Source organism: Trichomycterus rosablanca, chromosome 4 (assembly GCF_030014385.1).
Source record: "Trichomycterus rosablanca isolate fTriRos1 chromosome 4, fTriRos1.hap1, whole genome shotgun sequence".
Lineage (NCBI taxonomy): Eukaryota > Metazoa > Chordata > Actinopteri > Siluriformes > Trichomycteridae > Trichomycterus > Trichomycterus rosablanca.
This window is the reverse complement of record NC_085991.1, coordinates 51,016,790-51,032,787: the sequence shown is the minus strand read 5'-3', so window position 1 is coordinate 51,032,787 and position 15,998 is coordinate 51,016,790. Positions and strand designations below refer to the sequence as shown.

The 15,998-nt window shown below is 43.7% G+C and overlaps 1 protein-coding gene across 1 annotated transcript; it reads right to left on the bottom strand.

The window, feature by feature from the left end:
- Positions 1-2,003: 2,003 nt before the first annotated feature.
- LOC134312476 (tripartite motif-containing protein 16-like) lies at positions 2,004-15,169 on the bottom strand. The gene is made up of 6 exons (XM_062994459.1): positions 14,567-15,169; positions 14,285-14,380; positions 13,891-14,124; positions 13,036-13,195; positions 10,631-10,690; positions 2,004-2,557 (listed from the first exon to the last, which is right to left on the bottom strand). The coding sequence occupies exons 1-6, from the start codon at positions 15,155-15,157 to the stop codon at positions 2,031-2,033; spliced, it is 1,668 nt and encodes a 555-aa protein (XP_062850529.1). The 5' UTR covers positions 15,158-15,169; the 3' UTR covers positions 2,004-2,030.
- Between the last annotated feature and the right edge of the window lie 829 nt (positions 15,170-15,998).

The window sequence follows — 15,998 nt, the reverse complement described above, 5'->3', positions numbered from 1 at the left end:
TAGCATGTCTAATTAGTGCACCACGAACAATGTAGTTATTCACTATGTAGCAAATTGGATGCAGTTTGGGACACAGCCTGGAAATCACTTGTAAACAAGGTTCATGTGTAAAAATAATATGATCTTTACACACCAGTAATTAAATATCATATTTTGTAAGCTGTAAGCTGCAGACTGTGCTGTATCATTATAAGGAATTATGAATAAACGTGTATTCAAATTCAGTCTATTTCTGAAATATTTACTGCCAAGATTTGGCTTGTTTACTTAATGTAAGTTTGAAACTGAAGCAGTGATCAATTATATAAACATTTATAGCCAAGGTTTATTTTCCAGATGTTGAATCCCGTTAACAAAATGGCAGCTGACCATATGAGACTATCCTGATCCTGGTAGATCTTTCACTGTTAATTTGTCCTGGTTTAAGATTAAACTTAATGTAGAGGATTTAGTGCACAAGATCAAATGCAGCATCAGTGAAAAACACAATAAACTCACATACATTTATACAAAAGCACAAGATATGAAGGTCCACAGATTGTAAAGCACTAAAAGAAAATTATATAGTGCTATAAAAAATTAAAAAACTTCCTGCTTGCAGGCTATACCACAAAAATCAGAATTTAAGAACAAACATTTTAGAATGATTGAAACATTGAAAGCTTAAATATTTTGCCTAAATATTGTTTGTCATTTCTTTAACAATTTCATTGTTTGTGTTACATACAGTACATACAGAAATAATCAGAAAATATGACAATGACCCAAATGTTAAAAGTGTGGAATGTAAGAAGAGTTTCAATTATAACAAACAGTTCAAGTCAAAAGTTTGCTTACCAGACCCTTTTCAGGGACGTGTACACTATATAGCCAAAAGTATTTGGACACCCTTTATAATTATGGAGTTTAAAAGTATCAGCCATACAGATTGATAAAATGTGTATAAAACTTCTTTAAATTTAATTACAGTTTAAGAAAGACTTTTTCTTGTTCCAGCATTACACATTTGGGCGCTAGTACCCAAAGCAAGGTCCATAAAAACATGATTTGACAAATTCAATGTGATGGAACTTCAGTGGCCTCCACTGAGCCTTGCCCTCACCTTCTGAACAACTTTGGGATACTTTAGAATGTCTGTTGCAAGCTAAGTCTTCTCATCCACATCAGTGCCTATAACAAATGCTTTTTTGACTTCCCAGTAAAGTGAAGCCTGGTATAGCTACAAATGTACTTGATGGTTTTTCATAATAATGCCCATGATTTGGTCAGGAATGTTCAACAAGTTCATAAACACAAACAGAGGTGTCCACATACTTTTGGCAATATTGTGCATGGTATGCAATTTCAATGAGCAACTTATTTGAAGGACAGAAACACAAAAGAAAAGAAAAAGTAGAAGCTGCTGAAACACTCAGGCAACACTCTTCCCAGGTAAGCAAGCTTGACATTACCGTGGTTTTAGTAATTGTCTTGCAAGAATGAAGCCCCTGCTCCTGCTTTTTATAGGCTGTGCACAGTGTGGTCTGTGTTCCAGCAGCTTCTACCTCATGGCAGACCCATTATTTTGTTATATATGCTTATCTAAACAGTTAGTATAAGGTCACACTTTGATTGTCTTTTATTAACATATACACATACAATTATTTGTTCATACAATTTGAGAGGTGGGATCTTGTGTTTTGGATCATTCCACAATCTTCCCAGTCTTACACTGCCCAAGTCCCAACTTTTTTGGAATGTGTTGCAGGCATCAAATTAAGAACTAATTAATAAGCTAAAAGTGTCATTTCAGCAGAATGTTAAACGTTTTAAACATGAAACTTTTTTGCATTTCTCTCCTTTTTTCTCCCAATTACTGATTACTCTCGCTACCCCCGCTGTATGCACGATATCTATGCCAAGTAGGGCAACAAGCTAGCAAAGCTGCCAATCCTGTTTATTTACCAAACAGAGGGGATGTACAGAGGAACATGCTATGATGTGGGCTAGCAAAGTGAACTTCTGCACCACCCAAGCTTAATTATCTAATTTCAGGACGACAGTTTCCCTTTTGACCCTTTACGAACCAAAAACCCCGGGTAGAGGAGCTGAGTGAACGTGATCTGAACTCTGAGGAGGAGCTTCATTGTATCAGAGATGCTGTAGAAGGACAGAGTTCCTGCTCTGTAATCCACATACACTCCTATTCTAGAGGAACTCGGCATTATGGGAATTTTAGTCTCTTTGTTATTGTGCCAGAATGAAAAGCTAGATGGAGAACATATTAAAATCCAGGAGTGATTTTTACCTCCAAAAAAACACTCATTATCACGTCCCTTTCTGCTGATGCTTTTATATGACACTGCTATACAAACCCCATCATTCCCACTCCACTCAACCTCCCAGTAACAGCGTCCACTCACACTCTCTCTACACAGAACCTGAGAGTAATGATCAAATCTATCTGGATGATCAGGATACGACTGTAACGTTCCACTCCATGTCACCACTTTGTTCCCCTCAGACAGACGGAGGCGTTTATTTACTGTGTTTGGATCCAGTGTGAACTGACAGAAATCTGATGGAGAGGAAAAACACCAGTGAAGTGAAAATTTTTAAACACGTTTCTGTTAGTTTAAATCTGTTAGTTTAAAAGAGTGACTGTGTTCTCTATTAAAAATATTACAGCACACATTTGTACACTATATGAACAAAAGTATGTGAACACCTGACCATGAGCTTGTTGATCATCCCATTTCAAATTCATGAGCAGTAATATCGAGCTGCCCTCCCCATTTTACTGATATAAAAACTTTCACTTCTCTGGAAAAACTTCTTACAGAATTTTGTAGTGTGTTTGTGGGAATTAAAAGGTGTTCACTAAAGGTATTCAGTCGAGTTAAGGTCAGAGCTCTGCAGGCCCAAAATGATCATCACGTCTTTGTGGACCTCACAGGGAAATAGCAATGCAGAAACAGGAAGGGACCTTCCCCAAACTGTTGCCACAAACTTGATTTATTCAGCTTAAATGTACATAATAATTGCAGTTAGCAGTGGATGTGGCTAAAACATAAATAAATTTATACAGTGGTGCTTGAAAGTTTGTGAACCCTTTCTGCATAAATATGACCTAAAACATCATCAGATTTTCACACAAGTCCTAAAAGTAGATAAAGAGAACCCAGTTAAACAAATGAGACAAAAATATTGTACTTGGTCATTTATTTATTGAGGAAAATGATCGAATATTACATATTTGTGAGTGGCAAAAGTATGTGAACCTCTAGGATTAGCAGTTAATTTGAAGGTGAAATTAGAGTCAGGTGTTTTCAATCAATGGGACGACAATCAGGTGTGAGTGGGCACCCTGTTTTATTTAAAGAACAGGGATCTATCAAAGAGTGGATGAGTGTGAGGGAGTGGATGAGTGTGTGAGGGAGTGGATTAGTGTGTGAGGGAGTGGATTAGTGTGTGAGGGAGTGGATTAGTGTGTGAGGGAGTGGATTAGTGTGTGAGGGAGTGGATGAGTGTGAGGGAGTGGATGAATGTGTGAGGGAGTGGATGAATGTGTGAGGGAGTGGATGAGTGTGTGAGGGAGTGGATGAGTGTGTGAGGGAGTGGATGAGTGTGAGGGAGTGGATTAGTGTGTGAGGGAGTGGATGAACGTGTGAGTGAGTGGATGAGTGTGTGAGTGAGTGGATGAATGTGAGGGAGTGGATGAATGTGAGGGAGTGGATGAGTGTGAGGGAGTGGATGAGTGTGTGAGTGAGTGGATAAGTGTGTGAGGGAGTGGATGAATGTGAGGGAGTGGATGAATGTGAGGGAGTGGATGAGTGTGAGGGAGTGGATGAGTGTGTGAGTGAGTGGATAAGTGTGTGAGGGAGTGGATGAATGTGAGGGAGTGGATGAATGTGAGGGAGTGGATGAGTGTGAGGGAGTGGATGAGTGTGTGAGTGAGTGGATAAGTGTGTGAGGGAGTGGATGAATGTGAGGGAGTGGATGAATGTGAGGGAGTGGATGAATGTGTGAGTGAGTGGATGAGTGTGTGAGGGAGTGGATGAAGGGAGGGGGGTCACACCAGATACTGAAAGCAAAGGTTCACATACTTTTGCCACTCACAAATATGTAATATTGGATCATTTTCCTCAATAAATAAATGACCAAGTATAATATTTTTGTCTCATTTGTTTAACTGGGTTCTCTTTATCTACTTTTAGGACTTGTGTGAAAATCTGATGATGTTTAGGTCATATTTATGCAGCAATATAAAAAAATTCTAAAGGGTTCACAAACTTTCAAGCACCACTGTAAGTGGTGGGGTGTAGGGCTGTCGCGCTAACCGCAATTTTGAAATATCGCGGTATAGACCAGCCAACCGCAGGGCATGCCAAGCAACCGCAACACCGCGGTGTTCACGTTTTTTCTTTCTTTCTTCTATTTTTTTTTGTTTATATTGTTGCAGGGTCCATCTTGTTTTACGCTTACATTCGGGCGTAATAAATGTTAAATGAATTCATAATGAAAATGAGCTAGGAGCGTCATTTTCCCGCAACCTGTTCTCATGCGTTGCTGCTGAGTGTCAGGCTTTGTGTTTTAAAATGTAAACAATCGCAACAGGAATTATAGGCAAGTTTATTAATGATCAAATTGAGTTCACACTCAATAAATACTTGTAATTTAGACTATATTCAAACAGCCTTGGTGAACTAAAACACTTAATGACGGTTAATATGGCATTGCAGCCTGCAAATATTCTCTTTCTGGTCTTGCTGGAATGATTTAAATGTATTTTTTCGTTGAATAAAAATGTATTGAAACGAATAATAACTTGAAATGTAGTATATATTGTTATGTTAATTATAGCTACTAAATAGATAGTTTGTCGCATTGTAAAGTCGCATGCAGGTACAGTACACGTGTATTAGTGTAACGAGCCCCATCAGAGAGAGTTTTAGTACCGAGGGGAACATCGCTACCCCACTCAGATTCTCTCTAAACCACATCAGATGAACGTGTTGGTTCTTCTAGCGCGCATAATAACGCAGGTTTAAACTCTTACAGACTTTATTATATTTCTTTTTTACCATATTTTGATTAGATGTGTATTTACAATATTTAGCCTAAACACTTTTTTTTTTCGTTTCACACTGTATATCTAGCCTAGGAGCTAAATTTAAACCTTTTTTTAATAGAGAAAAGACGCGCATCCCTGCTCTGTTCTGTATTTAACATTAAACACGCATTTCATTGGTCTTAAAGCTGTCTCATCTTTGTCATTATAAAGCAATAATATACCGAATCATAGCCTAACAATAAAGCTTGTTTATATAGCTCTAAAATGCAGATTAATTAAGTAATTTTCAAAAACAAAAAAAAATGGCGATATTACCGCGTACCGCGATATTGAGACAGGTTGAATATCGCAAGGGGAAATTCTTTCACCGCGACAGCCCTAGTGGGGTGTCCACATACTTTTGGTTATACAGTATATAGTGTACTGTAGGTTCTGATGTTGCTGTGTTTATGTGTTTGTGTGATTAATAGACTTACATTGTAGAAACTCTCGTCTGGTTTGTGGTTCAGGTGAAGAAATGATCCAGATTTTTCCCACTACAGAAACACAGAAGCACAAACACAATTACACTTCATTCATTCAATCATTCAATCATTCATTCATTCATTCATTTTCAATAACTGAGTTAGCCTGGTCAAGGTCATGGTGGATTCGTCACCACCTAAAATCACTACGAGCAAAAATACATCTGGGACAAGGTGCCACTCCATCACAAGGCACCAGATACTCACACATTCATCCACTCACTCACACATTCATCCACTCACTCACACACTCATCCACTCACACACACATTCATCCACTCCCTCACACATTCATCCACTCCCTCACACACTCATTCACTCACTCATCCACTCACTCACTCACTCACTCATCCACTCACTCACACATTCATCCACTCCCTCACACACTCATCCACTCCCTCACACATTCATCCACTCCCTCACACACTCATCCACTCCCTCACACATTCATGCACTCCCTCACACACTCATCCACTCCCTCACACATTCATCCACTCCCTCACACACTCATCCACTCCCTCACACATTCATCCACTCCCTCACACATTCATCCACTCACTCATCCACTCCCTCACACACTCATCCACTCCCTCACACACTCATCCACTCCCTCACACATTCATCCACTCCCTCACACACTCATCCACTCCCTCACACACTCATCCACTCCCTCACACATTCATCCACTCACTCATCCACTCCCTCACACACTCATCCACTCACTCATCCACTCACTCACTCACTCACTCATCCACTCACTCACACACTCACTCACACATTCATCCACTCCCTCACATACTCATCCACTCCCTCACACATTCATCCACTCCCTCACACACTCATCCACTCCCTCACACATTCATCCACTCCCTCACACACTCATCCACTCACTTACCCACTCATCCACTCCCTCACACACTCATCCACTCCCTCACACACTCATCCACTCCCTCACACACTCATCCACTCCCTCACACACTCATCCACTCCCTCACACATTCATCCACTCACTCACACATTCATCCACTCACTCATCCACTCCCTCACACACTCATCCACTCACTCACACTCATCCACTCCTTCACACTCATCCACTCCCTCACACATTCATCCACTCACTCATCCACTCACTCACTCATGCACTCCCTCACACATTCATCCACTCACTCATCCACTCACTCACTCATCCACTACCTCACACATTCATCCACTCCCTCACACTCATGCACTCCCTCACACATTCATCCACTCACTCATCCACTCACTCACTCATCCACTCCCTCACACATTCATCCACTCCCTCACACTCATCCACTCCTTCACACTCATCCACTCCCTCACACATTCATCCACTCACTCACACTCATCCACTCCCTCACACATTCATCCACTCCCTCACACATTCATCCACTCCCTCACACACTCATCCACTCACTCATCCACTCACTCACTCACTCATCCACTCACACACTCACTCACACATTCATCCACTCCCTCACACACTCATCCACTCCCTCACACATTCATCCACTCCCTCACACACTCATCCACTCCCTCACACATTCATCCACTCCCTCACACATTCATCCACTCCCTCACACATTCATCCACTCACTTACCCACTCATCCACTCCCTCACACACTCATCCACTCCCTCACACACTCATCCACTCCCTCACACACTCATCCACTCCCTCACACATTCATCCACTCACTTACCCACTCATCCACTCCCTCACACACTCATCCACTCCCTCACACACTCATCCACTCCCTCACACATTCATCCACACACTCACACATTCATCCACTCACTTACCCACTCATCCACTCCCTCACACACTCATCCACTCACTCACACTCATCCACTCCCTCACACATTCATCCACTCACTCATCCACTCACTCACTCATGCACTCCCTCACACATTCATCCACTCACTCATCCACTCACTCACTCATCCACTCCCTCACACATTCATCCACTCCCTCACACTCATCCACTCCTTCACACTCATCCACTCCCTCACACATTCATCCACTCCCTCACACTCATCCACTCCCTCACACACTCATCCACTCACTCACACACTCATCCACTCACTCACACATTCATCCACTCCCTCACACACTAATCCACTCCCTCACACTCATCCACTTCCTCACACACTCATCCACTCACTCACACATTCATCCACTCCCTCACACATTCATCCACTCCCTCACACACTCATCCACTCACTCACACATTCATCCACTCCCTCACACACTAATCCACTCCCTCACACTCATCCACTCCCTCACACACTCATCCACTCACTCACACATTCATCCACTCACTCACACATTCATCCACTCCCTCACACACTCATCCACTCACTCACACATTCATCCACTCCCTCACATTCATCCACTCCCTCACACTCATCCACTCCCTCACACACTCATCCACTCACTCACACACTCATCCACTCACTCACACATTCATCCACTCCCTCACACTCATTCACTCCCTCACACATTCATCCACTCACTCATCCACTCACTCACTCATTCATCCACTCCCTCACACATTCATCCACTCCCTCACACACTCATCCACTCACTCACACATTCATCCACTCCCTCACACACTAATCCACTCCCTCACACTCATCCACTCCCTCACACACTCATCCACTCACTCACTCATTCATCCACTCCCTCACACATTCATCCACTCCCTCACACACTCATCCACTCCCTCACACACTAATCCACTCCCTCACACTCATCCACTCCCTCACACACTCATCCACTCACTCACACATTCATCCACTCACTTACACATTCATCCACTCCCTCACACACTCATCCACTCACTCACACATTCATCCACTCCCTCACATTCATCCACTCCTTCACACTCATCCACTCCCTCACACATTCATCCACTTACTCATCCACTCACTCACTCATCCACTCCCTCACACATTCATCCACTTACTCATCCACTCACTCACTCATCCACTCCCTCACACTCATCCACTCCCTCACACACTCATCCACTCACTCACACACTCATCCACTCCCTCACACATTCATCCACTCCCTCACACTCATCCACTCCTTCACACTCATCCACTCCCTCACACATTCATCCACTTACTCATCCACTCACTCACTCATCCACTCCCTCACACATTCATCCACTCCCTCACACTCATCCACTCCTTCACACTCATCCACTCACTCACACACTCATCCACTCACTCACACATTCATCCACTCCCTCACACACTCATCCACTCACTCACACATTCATCCACTCCCTCACATTCATCCACTCCCTCACACACTCATCCACTCACTCACACACTCATCCACTCACTCATCCACTCCCTCACACACTCATCCACTCCCTCACACATTCATCCACTCCCTCACACACTCATCCACTCCCTCACACACTCATCCACTTCCTCACACTCATCCACTCCTTCACACACTCATCCACTCCCTCACACTCATCCACTCCTTAACATTCATCCACTCCCTCACACTCATCCACTCACTCACACTCATCCACTCCCTCACACTCATCCACTCCCTCACACACTCATCCACTCCCTCACACTCATCCACTCCTTAACATTCATCCACTCCCTCACACTCATCCACTCACTCACACTCATCCACTCCTTCACACTCATCCACTCCCTCACACACTCATCCACTCCCTCACACATTCAACATTAGCAGAAACTGAAAATTGTTTGAAAATGGTCCTGATTGGTGTATGTACACTTTTGAATTGAGATGTATACTCATCCACTCCCTCACACATTCATCCACTCCCTCACACACTCATCCACTCCCTCACACTCATCCACTCCCTCACACATTCATCCACTCCCTCACACACTAATCCACTCCCTCACACACTCATCCACTCCCTCACTCATTCATCCACTCCCTCACACACTCATCCACTCCCTCACACTCATCCACTCCCTCACTCATTCATCCACTCCCTCACACTCATCCACTCCCTCACACACTCATCCACTCACTCACACATTCATCCACTCACTCACACATTCATCCACTCCCTCACACACTCATCCACACATTCATCCACTCCCTCACATTTATCCACTCCCTCACACATTCATCCACTCCCTCACACACTCATCCACTCACTCACACTCATCCACTCCCTTACACACTCATCCACTCACTCACACATTCATCCACTCACTCACACATTCATCCACTCCCTCACACATTCATCCACTCCCTCACACACTCATCCACTCCCTCACACTCATCCACTCCCTCACACATTCATCCACTCCCTCACACACTAATCCACTCCCTCACACACTCATCCACTCCCTCACTCATTCATCCACTCCCTCACAAACTCATCCACTCCCTCACACTCATCCACTCCCTCACTCATTCATCCACTCCCTCACACTCATCCACTCCCTCACACACTCATCCACTCACTCACACATTCATCCACTCACTCACACATTCATCCACTCCCTCACACACTCATCCACTCACTCACACATTCATCCACTCCCTCACATTTATCCACTCCCTCACACATTCATCCACTCCCTCACACACTCATCCACTCACTCACACTCATCCACTCCCTCACACACTCATCCACTCACTCACACATTCATCCACTCCCTCACACTCATCCACTCCTTCACACTCATCCACTCCCTCACACTCATCCACTCCTTCACATACTTTTGCCACTCACAAATACGTAATATTGGATCATTTTCCTCAATAAATAAATGACCAAGTATAATATTTTTGTCTCATTTGTTTAACTGGGTTCTCTTTATCTACTTTTAGGACTTGTGTGAAAATTTGATGATGTTTAGGTCATATTTATGCAGAAATATAAAAAAAATTCTAAAGGGTTCACAAACTTTCAAGCACCACTGTAAGTGGTGGGGTGTCCACGTACTTTTGGTTATACAGTATATAGTGTACTGTAGGTTCTGATGTTGCTGTGTTTATGTTTGTGTGATTAATAGACTTACATTGTAGAAACTCTCGTCTGGTTTGTGGTTCAGGTGAAGAAATGATCCAGATTTTTCCCACTACAGAAACACAGAAGCACAAACACAATTACACTTCATTCATTCATTCATTCGTTCATTCATTCATTCATTCATTTTCAATAACTGAGTTAGCCTGGTCAAGGTCATGGTGGATTCGTCACCACCTAAAATCACTACAAGCAAAAATACACCTGGGACAAGGTGCCACTCCATCACAAGGCACCAGATACTCACACATTCATCCACTCACTCACACATTCATCCACTCACTCACTCATCCACTCCCTCACACATTCATCCACTCCCTCACACACTCATCCACTCACTCATCCACTCCCTCACACATTCATCCACTCCCTCACACATTCATCCACTCACTCATCCACTCCCTCACACACTCACTCATCCACTCCCTCACACACTCACTCATCCACTCACTCACTCACTCACTCATCCACTCACTCACACACTCATCCACTCACTCACACACTCATCCACTCCCTCACACATTCATCCACTCCCTCACACACTCATCCACTCCCTCACACATTCATCCACTCCCTCACACACTCATCCACTCCCTCACACATTCATCCACTCCCTCACACATTCATCCACTCACTCATCCACTCACTCACTCACTCATCCACTCACTCACACACTCCCTCACACACTCATCCACTCCCTCACACATTCATCCACTCCCTCACACACTCATCCACTCCCTCACACACTCATCCACTCACTCACACACTCATCCACTCCCTCACACATTCATCCACTCCCTCACACACTCATCCACTCCCTCACACATTCATCCACTCCCTCACACACTCATCCACTCCCTCACACACTCATCCACTCCCTCACACATTCATCCACTCCCTCACACACTCATCCACTCCCTCACACACTCATCCACTCCCTCACACATTCATCCACTCCCTCACACTCATCCACTCCTTCACACTCATCCACTCCCTCACACATTCATCCACTCACTCACACTCATCCACTACCTCACACATTCATCCACTCACTCACTCATCCACTCCCTCACACATTCATCCACTCCCTCACACTCATCCACTCCTTCACACTCATCCACTCACTCACACACTCATCCACTCACTCACACATTCATCCACTCCCTCACACACTCATCCACTCACTCACACATTCATCCACTCCCTCACATTCATCCACTTCCTCACATTCATCCACTCCCTCACACTCATCCACTCCCTCACACTCATCCACTCCTTCACACTCATCCACTCCCTCACACATTCATCCACTCACTCATCCACTCACTCACTCATCCACTCCCTCACACATTCATCCACTCCCTCACACTCATCCACTCCTTCACACTCATCCACTCACTCACACACTCATCCACTCACTCACACATTCATCCACTCCCTCACACACTCATCCACTCCCTCACACTCATCCACTCCTTCACACTCATCCACTCCCTCACACTCATCCACTCCCTCACACTCATCCACTCCCTCACACTCATCCACTCCTTCACACTCATCCACTCCCTCACACTCATCCACTCCCTCACACACTCATCCACTCCCTCACACATTCATCCACTCCCTCACAGACTCATTCACTCCCTCACACACTCATCCACTCCTTCACACTCATCCACTCCCTCAAACTCATCCACTCCCTCACACACTCATCCACTCCCTCACACACTCATCCACTCCCTCACACACTCATCCACTCCCTCACACACTCATCCACTCCCTCACACACTCATCCACTCCCTCACACATTCATCCACTCCCTCACACACTCATTCACTCCCTCACACACTCATTCACTCCCTCACACACTCATCCACTCCTTCACACTCATCCACTCCCTCAAACTCATCCACTCCCTCACACACTCATCCACTCCCTCACACACTCATCCACTCCCTCACACACTCATCCACTCCCTCACACATTCATCCACTCCCTCACACACTCATCCACTCCCTCACACATTCATCCACTCCCTCACACATTCATCCACTCCCTCACACTCATCCACTCACTCACACACTCATCCACTCCCTCACACACTCATCCACTCCCTCACACATTCATCCACTCCCTCACACACTCATCCACTCCCTCACACATTCATCCACTCCCTCACACATTCATCCACTCCCTCACACTCTTCCACTCACTCACACACTCATCCACTCCCTCACACTCATCCACTCCCTCACACATTCAACATTAGCAGAAACTGAAAATTGTTTGAAAATGGTCCTGATTGGTGTATGTACACTTTTGAATTGAGATGTATGTTTTAACACTTGACACAATGTTTTGACTGGATACAGCATAACATTACGGCCTGTAGCTCACCTCCACATGATATCTTCTCATCCTCGTCTTTGCAAAAGTCTTCTAGTTTCTCTCTGAGCTCAAACATGGACTTTGTTACACCCTCATAAGTGGGTAGAGGATTTAATGTGATGGTGGGTGATTCTGCAGATCCAGCAGAGACCAAATAAGACTGGAAAGTCTACAAAGAGGTAAAGTGATAAAAGGAAGAAGTAACTATGGATGAAAACATGGCATGACTGGCATGATGACTGATTTTAAGTCCTGACTAAAATGCTAACAGAATTTACTACCTACAACCAGAAAATCATAAGCAGAAAATCTTTTGGATTAGACTTTAGTGAAGATTTAAAATTTTAGGGTTTTGCACTTGGCGGGAGCCTGGTGAATTTTGGTTAACATTTAAATTGTCACACTGATGTGTGAATTACACAACAATAGTCTTAAAATTGGTACTGGGTGGCACCTCACAGCAAGAAGGTCCTGGGTTTGATCCCCAGGTGGGGCGGTCTGGGTCCCTTCTGTGAAGAGTTTGCATGTTCTCCCCGTGTCTGCGTGGGTTTCCTCCGGGTGCTCCGGTTTCTTCCCACAGTCCAAAAACATGCAGCCAGGCTAACTGGAGACACTGAATTGTCCTATAGGTACCTAGCAGCTAGGATGCATAAACCAGTGCACTGGAAGGGTCGTGTCAGGAAGGGCATCCGACGTAAAAAAAAAAAAAGAAAACTGTGCCAAATCAATAATGCGGATCACAATCCGCCAATGACCCCTAACGGGAGCAGTCTTAAAATTGGTACTAGTAATATAAACATCTACTGAATTTACTAATTAGCTGCTTTTTGTCTGGATTCTGGATTTTCTGTTCTGTAATGTTACCTGGAGGAAATGGATGGCATCCTCTGTGTGTGAGAGCTCCTCCAGTTCAGATTCTTTTTTCTTCAGATCTTTAATCTCCTGCTGCAGCTGCTTCATGAATTCTTCAGCTTGACTCACTGCAGCTTTCTCCTGATCTCTGATCAGTTCTGTAACTTCAGAGCATCTTCTGTTAATGGAGCTGATGAGTTCAGTACAGATCCTCTCAATGTTCTTCACTTCTGTCTGTGCAGAGCTCTGTTAGGAAATGATGAAATAATAAATATTTTTAAATGACATATATTATGAAAATCACAGACATCTTTCTCGTAGACCATGACAGTGACTGGCTGAGTATATGATGATCCTGATCCTAAAAAAGCTCTTTCAGCCGTCAATTCTTCTTCTTCAAACTCACCCTGTGAGACTCCACAGATTTTCTCAGCTTCTGAATCTCATCCTCTCTGTTCTGGATTCTCTGACGTGATTCTCTCTGTATCTCCTCCAACTTCTTCTGCTCAGAAACACAAATTATAATTCAAAACCGGGGTGTTAGCTCTAATTTGTCTAATCTGAGGAAATTTTAAACCATTTAATGTGAAAAATATGTAAAAATAGAGAAACTTATGTAAGGCTAATAAGTTTCTTACAGCATTATGAAAACAATCACTTGTATTAGAATAGTGTATAATATTTATACCTGTTTCTCAGTTCTTTCTGCTGCAGCTGATATTGTATCATGTCCTTTATGATCATCCATGGTGCACAACATGCAGATACACTGCTGATCAGTACGACAGTAAACCTCCAGCAGTTTATCATGCTGAGAGCAGATCTGCTCCTGGAGTCGTCTGGAGGCTTTAACCAGCTTGTGCTTCTTAAAAGCAGGAGATTCATAGTGAGGCTGGATGTGAGTTTCACAGTAAGAGGCCAAACATGCCAGACAGGATTTAACAGCTTTGTATTTTCTTCCAGTACAGAAATCACACTCCACATCTTCAGGTCCAGCAGAACAGTGAGCAGGTTGTGGAGCTTGAAGTTCTGTTTTCTTCAGTTTCTCCACAACTTCAGCCAGAATGGTGTTTTTCCTCACATCAGGTCTTGTAGTGAAGGTTTGTCTACACTGTGGACAGCTGTATATTCCCTTATCATCCTCCTGATCCCAGCAGTTGTTGATACACACCAGACAGAAACTGTGTCCACATGGAACAGCAACTGGATCCTTCAGTAGTTCCAGACAGACTGGACAGCTGAACTGGTCCTGAGATATTGAAATTTTTGCTTCTGCCATTTTACTACAGGTTTATAAACTAGGACTGACTGCTTCAGTCTGAAAAGACAAACACAAAATAACAATACACACAATAATTCTCAACCAGAACTTACAGTTTATATAATTATTATAAACTCAAACACCGAAATGAACAAAAACTACAATCACAGATACAAAATAGATCTGAACTTACTGGTACTGAACAGGAAAAGATAAGTTTCAGTTCCGTCGAAATAAAGGAAGGAGGGGACAAGAAGGTTCACTTATTAACCCCTTTAATCCCAAACACATTTTACTAAAATACTGTATACTGATATGTGATCCTTCATTCATTTATTCATTTTCAGTAGCCAGTTTATTATGATCAGAGTCTCGGTGAGTCCAGCGCCATCCCTAAACACTGGGCACAAGGCAGCAATCCATTACAGGTAAACACTCACTCACCTTTATGGGCCATTTAATGTAACCTAATTTCTGTGTGCTTTTGTAAAGTGGAAGGAAACCGAAATATCTGGAGGAAACAAATATAAATAGGCAAGATTTAAATCCAGGTCCACAGGACTGTGGTGCTGTGTGGCACTGTGAAGCTGTACCAAACCTGCCTGTGACACCTTCATACACCAGCAGAGGCCGCCTAAAGCCGCCTAAAGATTTGTCTGGTTAGTTAAAATACAGATTTGAACTCTTGGTTGTTCAGCAGGTAAAGTGAAGAAGGGTCTGGATTCAGACATGCACTCACAGCCTGACATGTAGCCAGACTTTATTGGGTGAAGTGGGTGCTCCAGTCACTGTCTGTGAGAAGTTTTGTATGTTCTTTTTGTGCCATCATGAATCTTCTCCAGGTTTTTTGGTTTACTTC